This window comes from Acomys russatus, chromosome 7 (assembly GCF_903995435.1).
Source record: "Acomys russatus chromosome 7, mAcoRus1.1, whole genome shotgun sequence".
Classification (NCBI taxonomy): Eukaryota; Metazoa; Chordata; class Mammalia; order Rodentia; family Muridae; genus Acomys; species Acomys russatus.
The window spans coordinates 55,148,215-55,156,432 of record NC_067143.1 but is presented as its reverse complement, the minus strand read 5'-3'; the positions used below and the strand labels follow the sequence as shown (position 1 = coordinate 55,156,432).

Sequence of the window (8,218 nt, the reverse complement as noted above, 5' to 3'; positions counted from 1 at the left end):
ATTTTACAATTTTCAAATAGTCACAGTTTTATGTGTTCTCTGTATTAAAGACTAATGGGGTTAGTTCTCTCTCTCTCTCTCTCTCTCTCTCTCTCTCTCTCTCTCTCTCTCTCTCTCCTCTCTTCAGAAAGGAATCCAATATGGAGAATAACATAACACTGAACTCTAAGGCAGAGGAATACATAAGGATTCCAGACACCAAATATTCTCAATACCTGTTCCCGTAATCACTACAGGATCTTCTTGTGTAATTATCTTGAAATAACAATCCAAATAGTGTTAAAACTGACTTCCTGGGTTATAGTTACAACTTTTAGAAAGATATGGAATATTCTATTTTGCAGTGAAAGTATGGACAACACGCTCACGGATCTGCTTGGTTCGCACACCATAGATTACAGGGTTGAGGGCTGGCGGAATGACCACGTAGAGGTTAGCAACAAGAATATGGGCATAACGAGGGATTTTCTTGCCAAATCGGTGAGTGAGGAAGGAGAATAAGGAGGGTGTGTAGAAAACACACATGACCCCAACATGTGAGCCACATGTGCTCAAAGCTTTGAGTCGTGCATCTTTAGAAGGGAGGCAGAACACAGCACGGAGGATAAAAGCATAGGAGATTCCAACCAATATCACATCCAAAATAAGAAAAGAAGCCACAAAAAGACCATAAATGCCATTGATGCGAATGCTCGCACAAGCCAATTTGGCAATGCCCATGTGTTCACAGTAGGAGTGGGTGATAACGCGAGACTCACAAAAGGGCAGACGGTGGGTTAGGTACAGAATGGGCAACATGAGCAGGACTGGGCGCATCACAATACCCACACCAATGCCTACCAGCACCCGGGGGGTCAGAGTGGTTGTGTAGTGGAGTGGTACACAAATAGCAGCATAGCGGTCAAATGCCATGGCCAGCAGGACCGCCGACTCCATTCCTGTAAAGGTATGTATCAGAAACATCTGAGCTACACAGTTTCCAAAACCAATTTCATGGGCATCAAACCAGAAAATACCTAACATTCGAGGTACTGAGGATGTGGAGAGTGCTAGATCTATGGCTGATAAGATGGCCAGAAAGTAGAACATAGGGTCTCTCAGAGTTCGATCTGTCCAGATGATCCATAGGATTGTACTGTTTCCCAGCAAAGCCATTAAGTAAACACAACAAAAAGGCATGGAAATCCACCCATGGGCATTCTCAAGTCCTGGAATGCCAACAAGGTAAAAGGTGTCTGGGTGGAAGGTGGAAAAGTTGGTGTAGATCATCTTGCCATGGACGAGAGAAGTGGCTGACCACCTCTAAAAGAAAAACTAGGTTTTAATATGCTTAGCTTAAAATATCTCTATGAACATTTTTCTAATTTCATATAACTTGCATTACAGTATGTGATCATCTGTATTTTTCTGATAATTATTAATTTTTAATTTTGCTAGTTTATAAGTTAAATGATATGTACATGTACATATAGGAAACACCACAGACTAATACATATTTGGTCCTATCTGTTCTCTCAGGCATCCACTACTATCTTCAAGTACATTCCTTGTACATTACAGAGAATGAATGCATTCATAAGTTCACTGATTTGCAATCCTTTATGTTCAATCTGAAACATAAGTTACACTGTGAGACTTGTTTTTGCTTCTGACCCAAGAGCTAAAAGTTGCCCACTGTCCTTTTAGCTCTATGACCACCATATCAACATCTTTTGTTCATTTTAGTGTTTTGTGTGGCAGTGGGTTTTGGTTTTGGTTTGTTTTTTGCTTATTTTGTTAATCTGAGCATAATTTGACTATTCTTATGTCCCACAAAAATATTTTTCAATGGCAATACAATTAATACTCAAAATAGAACTATTTTTTAAATTCTATTGTTTTTAAATTTTCCATGTGTATATTCATTGTTCATAGTACTGCTATATTACACAAGAAGACTTTGAATTGAGAGCTTTTGTAAGCTGAGTATATTGTCCCACAACACCCCCCTACTCCCTCTTCTTTTCTCACCCTACCCCTCTCACTAGTCTCTTTGCTTTTGTTTAGTTCCTTTGTTATGGGTGCCAAAACATGAGTCCAAAGTCAAACACATGCCTGGATTGAGACTCCTCAGATTGAAGGGGTAACATTTGTAACAGTTTCCTCTCTAAGGTTTCAAACGTCAAATTACTATTTCACAAAAGCCTCAAACAAAACCTGAAGTTTAACTTCAAATATATGAAGTGTGTTTTTATATTGTAGTCACAGTCCTCTTTCTATGATAAAACACAGATAAGTACATCAAAATGATCAAAGAATGTCAGACATAATCACTGCATACAGAATCTTCACATATATAAACATATATGTGTTATTAGACACATGAAATAACATAATATCTAGTGTGTTCTTAAAACTTATTTTTCCATGATCTGGCTATTATGAATAAGGCTGCTATGAACATGGTTGAGCAAATTTTCTTGTTGTGTGCTGGAGCATCTTCTGGGTATATTCCAAGGAGTGGAATAGCACTAGATAGCTTTCCAAAGTGGCTGTACTAGTTTGCATTCCCACAGCAATGAAGGAGTGTTCCTCTCTCTCCACATCCTCGCCAGCATGTGGTGTCGCTTGAATTATTGATCTTAGCCATTCTGATGGGTGTAAGAAGAATGGATAAAGAAACTGTGGTACATATACAGTATGGAATACTACTCAGCTATTAAAAACAAGGAATTCCCAAAATTTGTGGATAAATGGATTGAGCTAGAAATTATCATAATGAGTGAGTTAACCCAGAAGCAGAAAGACTTAAATGGTATATACTCACTTATATCTGCATACTAGCCAAAGGGGCATGTCCCACGAAAGCCTTCACTTACCAGGAAACTGGGACAGAGGGGAGGACATCCTATTGGGACTTTAGATGAGAGAAGCATGGGAGAATGGCAAAGTAGAAGGACCCAGAGGGTCCTAGAAACCTACAAGTAGAACATTATGATAGGCAGATTTGGGCCCAGCGGTACCGCTCAAACTAAGGCACCAGCCAAGGACAATACAGGCGGTAAACTTTAAACCCCTACCCAGATCTAGCCAATGGTCAGAACATTCTCCACAGTTCAGTGGAGAGTGGGATATGACTTTCTCACATACTCTGGTGCCTCACATTTGACCATGTCCCCTGGAGGGGGAGACCAGGTGGCACTCAGAGGAAGGACAGCAGGTTACCGAGAAGAGACTTGATACCCTATAAGCATATAGAGGAGGAGGTAATCCCCCTCAGGAACAGTCATAGGGGAGGGGAATAAGGGGAAAAGGGGAGGGAGGGAAGAATGGGAGGACACAAGGGATGGGATAACCATTGAGATGTAACAAGAATAAATTAATAATAAAAAATTAAAATTAAATTTAAAAAACTTATTTTTCAGTGTCAACAATGATACATACTTAGAGAATTATTCCCCTAATGAAAACTTGTGCTTTCAGAAATAATCTTCCTGGTGTTATTCACATATGACCACATAGAGTTGAGCCTAAAGTAACAACACAAACCTGTGAGCCATGGCAGCTCAGAATCATCTCATCCATGGGAGGAAATACATATCCCGGTTGTAGTCAGTCTAACAAAAAGCCCACATACTCAACATTTGGTGAAATTCAAAGAAATAGACCAAGATACCCTACAGCTTTTCCCTTCACTGCTTATGGGAAGAAAGATTAGTTCAAATGAAGACATCTGGGAGAAGCAAGCACAGGGAAGTGAACTTCGTCAACACTGGGTTGAAGAAATCTCTACTTGTCATTTGCAACACTTCAGCTTTATTCCTCTGCTCTTCTCCTCTTCTTGTCCTTCCTTCATCTCCTCCTCCTCTTTCCTTTTCCTTCTTCTCCTTCCTTTTTCTTCTCCTCCTCATCTCCCTGCTTCTTCTTCTTCTCTTTCCCCTCCTCCTCCTCCTCCTCTTCTTCTTCCCCTCCTCATCCTTCTTCCTCCTTGACTTCCTATCTCTCACTCCCTCTATCTTTAGAAAAGTGAGAGATATTGAACACAACTAAAAGGTAGTTTTGGATAGACGGACATAGAAATAAAGGAGAAAGTAAATGTATAGGAAAGAAGACATGAGATCAAAGAAAAGAGAAAAACAAATACCTCAACTCTAAAAGTTTCCATAGAAAAGAGAGCAAAGTTTACTCTTGAGAAGATTTTGGTATTGTTTTTTAAGAATCTCTCTTCTGGTAAATTCTAAACACAATATAATTCTGTCCTCTTTGTGATCAGATTCATAAGTCTGCCTTTCATCAGCGTTCTCTAAGACAGTGGTTCTTAACTTGTGTGTCACAACCACCAAAGATCACATATATCCATTGGTGTTAAGAATTGAGACACCATTCAGTAGCAAAATTACAGGTATGGAGAAGCAACTAAAATAAATTTATTGTTGGGGGTTCCTAAAACCATTGGAAATATGCCTTATATTTATTCCTGTTCTTCAGGGTGAATCCATAATATAATAAACAGTCATCACCAGGTGAGGATGCTGCCATTTATCATTAGGAATGGATACAATCATCTATTCTGTTCATTATATTCTCTCTGTAGATGCCTGTATTGAAAATACAAGTGCCGTAAGCCTTTCCAATAAAGATAGAAGGCAGGATCTCTCTATAACATGAAACAGAACCTGTCAGCTTATTAAATTCAGCTGCACATGGGTCTAAGCATTAAACAAAAGTCTAATCAATATCCTTGTCTAAGGCATGTTTTATGGGAAGCTCACCTTCAGCTAGGGTGGGTCTAGAAACCTTTCCCATAGCTACTAAAAGGAAGAGATCTTTATAATATCACTATGTAGAGTCCCTGGGGACTGTTTAAAATTAAAGTCAATTCAAATCTATTTTGTCCCCCAGGATTCACACCTCAGAGTCTCTTGGAATAGACTGCACTTTCTTCATCAGACACAGATAGATTGGTGCTAAGTGGAAGGTCTCCCTATCCATTTCTCCCCAAACATGCATTAAAGATCAAAATTGAGAGGCACAAAGATCTACCACACAGAGTAATCAGGAGGGGACAACAGACTTCTTGGGAGATATTTGAATCTCATTTTTCTGAGAAATCATAATTATGTCAAGGCATTAACAACTCACATGCTTATCTCACATTCTATACCCATGTCTTAGCGTTCACCAACATTCACTAAGAGAGCAGTTCTTAACCTTTGGGTCACAACCACCAGAAAATACATATTTTCTGACAACACTCAGTAGCAAAACTACAGGTGTGAAATAGCAACTGAAATGAATTTATGCTTGGGGACTCCTAAGACCACTGGAAGTATGTATTTTCTAATGGTCATAACCTACATACAGATGGCGAAGCTCTGCATTAAGATATCCTGAATTGCAAAGTCAAATAAGGCCTCTTATTTCCTCCCCAACAGGGCTAAATATACTGACTTAAATATAATATAATACAAATTAAAATTTAAAAGTTAAGTATAATTACAAAGAAAGGAAAAGTGTGTCATTGTTCAAGGCAGTATAACAAATCAAAATGTGTGTTTCAACCTAATGAATAAAAATACATGTATAATAGTTTGGTGGTACACACTGCATTCCCAAGAGTCAGGAGGTTGAAGCAAGAAGTTCATGAGTTTAAGACTAGTCTTATTGGTATGGTGAGTCCTTATCTAAAAGAAAGGATTAAATGAAAGAAGGGGGAAGTTAGTCCTTAACTGTAGAAAAAAATATCAAATGTGTTTGTACACACACATGCACATACACACATGCACAATGATGAAAGAGAAGGAAAAGTGTAGGAAACCTGTGTTAATATAATTAGTTTTTCCTGTTTTATTAAAAAATAGATTCTTTTTTCATACAATATATGCTGAATACAATTTTCTCTCCTTCTACTTCTCCAAGTTCCTCCCCACCCCCTTTCCATCTGGATCCACTCCCTTTCTGTCGCTCATTAGAAAAGACAGGATTACACAAAGTAATAACAAAACAAAATAAAATAAAATGTAATATAATAAAACAAAAATCATCACATCAAAGTAGAACAAGGCAAAGCAACACCAGAGAAAGGACCCTAAGAGAAGACATACAAATCAGAGGCACACTTGTTCACACACTCAGGGGTACAATAAAAACACTACACTGAAAACTATTGTATATATGCAGAGGACATGATGCAGATCTCTGTCTGCTGCTCTATGAGTTCGTATAATCTTTTCTCAATTGGCTTAAAGGGTCTTGGTTGTTTTATTATTATTATTATTATTATTATTATTATTATTATTATTATTATTATTATTATTATTATTATTATTATTATTCATTGCCTGCTCTGCTTCTTACAATCTTTCCACCTTCTCTTCCCTAGGGCTCCATGAGCACTAAGGGGAGGGATTTTTTTAGAGAAGACCCGTGTATCAAGGTCTTTCTCTCTGGATAATACCTGGCTTGGATTTCTGTATTTTTTCCTATCTGCTACAGGAGGAAGTTTCTCTAATGATGGTTGAATAAGGCACTTATCTAGAGTATAGTAGATATAATTAAGAGTCATTTAATTTTACCTTTTTTTTATGGACCAGCAGTATTTGCTTTTACCATGTCTCTGTGCTATGTGGTCTTTGGTTCTTTGACACAATCACTGTCAGGTATAGGTTCCATCTCCTGCAGTAGGCCTTATGTCAAATCAGACAGTGGTTGTTTATTCCCAAAAGTTTGTGCTGCCATTGCCCTAGATTGTTTTTCAGGCAGAATAGCTTGTAAATCAAAGGTTTGGTGGCTGGGTTGATGTTTAATGATACTCTTTTGGTAGCCTACAGAATATCTTCCCTTACCAAAGACATGAGAACATGGAGGTACATGTTCTATTCAAGCACTAGCTCAACTTTTCCACATTCAATAGTTGTGTTGGTGTTGTTCTTAGAAATGGAGCTTTGCTATCCCTTTGCAGAAAGAAAATTATTATCTTGACAATTGCAAGGGTTGTTTAGTCATTTCTCTGGGACCTCTTTGGTCAATAACTCAACTGTATGTAACCTAGTTCCAATAGAGAAAGCTTTATTTGGTGACAAGAGATGGTAAATTGGGACTCATCCCACCTCATTATTTGAAGATTTTGTTAGAATCCCCTACATATATTTTAGAAACTTTCTATTGCCCTAAGTTTCCATACCAATCCCAAATACCCATTTAATTCTAGATGTCTTTCTCTATATTTTCCTCCTTAACCACATCTCCCCTCTCCTTCCTTACCTAAATATCCTTTTCCTGACCCTACTGTCAACAGTACACTCATAAAATATATTCTATTTCTCCATCTATGAGTAGTCCATGGGTCTCCTCTAGTTTCTTCCTCTATACCTGACCTCTCTGGGACCACAGATTATAGTTTTGTTATCATTTATTTAATGGCTAATATCCATATATATTGAATATATGCAATATTAATCTTTCTAGGTCTGGGTTACCTCAGGATGATTTTTTTTCTAGATCCATCCAATTGCATGTAATTTTCATGATGTAATTTTTTAACAACTGAAAAATACTCCATTGTGTAAATATGCAACATTTTCTTTATACATTCTTCTCTGTTTCTGGCTATTATGACTAGAACAGCAACAAAAAATGATTGGTGAAGTTTCTCCATGCAAAGATGAAGCATCCTTTGGGTATATGTCCAAGTGTGGTATAACTTGTTCTTGAGGTAAACAAATTATCATCTTCCTGAGGAGCTGTAACATTGATTTCTATAGTAATTGTAAGAGTTTGCACTCCCATCAGCAAGGCATCAGTACTTCTCTAACTACACATTCTTGACAGCATGAGTGGTCACCTGTGTTATTGATCTTAGCCATTCTGACAGGTGTAAGATGAAAATTTCAAATTTTCATTTGCTTTTCTCTGATGGCTAAGGATGCTAAACATTTGAGCAGTCACCTGTGCTATTTATCTTAACCCTTCTGATGAGCATAAGATAAAACATCAAAGTAGTTTTGATTTGTATTTCCCTTATGATAAGAATGTTGAACATTTTATATGTTCCTCAAACATTCAAGTTGCCTCTATAGAGAATTCTCTGTTTAGAGCTGTACCCCATTTTTATATTGATTGTTTGTTTTTATATTTAGTTTCTTGCAGGCTTTATATGTTTTGGGTATCAGACCTCAATCAGATATAGAATTGGTAAAAAAAAATGATAACAAAAACAAAACAAAGAGAAAAAGAAAAT

General features: G+C 37.4%; 1 protein-coding gene across 1 annotated transcript; it reads right to left on the bottom strand.

The window, feature by feature from the left end:
• Window positions 1–333: 333 nt before the first annotated feature.
• Window positions 334–1,269, bottom strand: LOC127192194 (olfactory receptor 52J3-like). Its single transcript, XM_051149517.1, has one exon. The coding sequence runs from the start codon at window positions 1,267–1,269 to the stop codon at window positions 334–336; it is 936 nt and encodes a 311-aa protein (XP_051005474.1).
• Window positions 1,270–8,218: the final 6,949 nt, after the last annotated feature.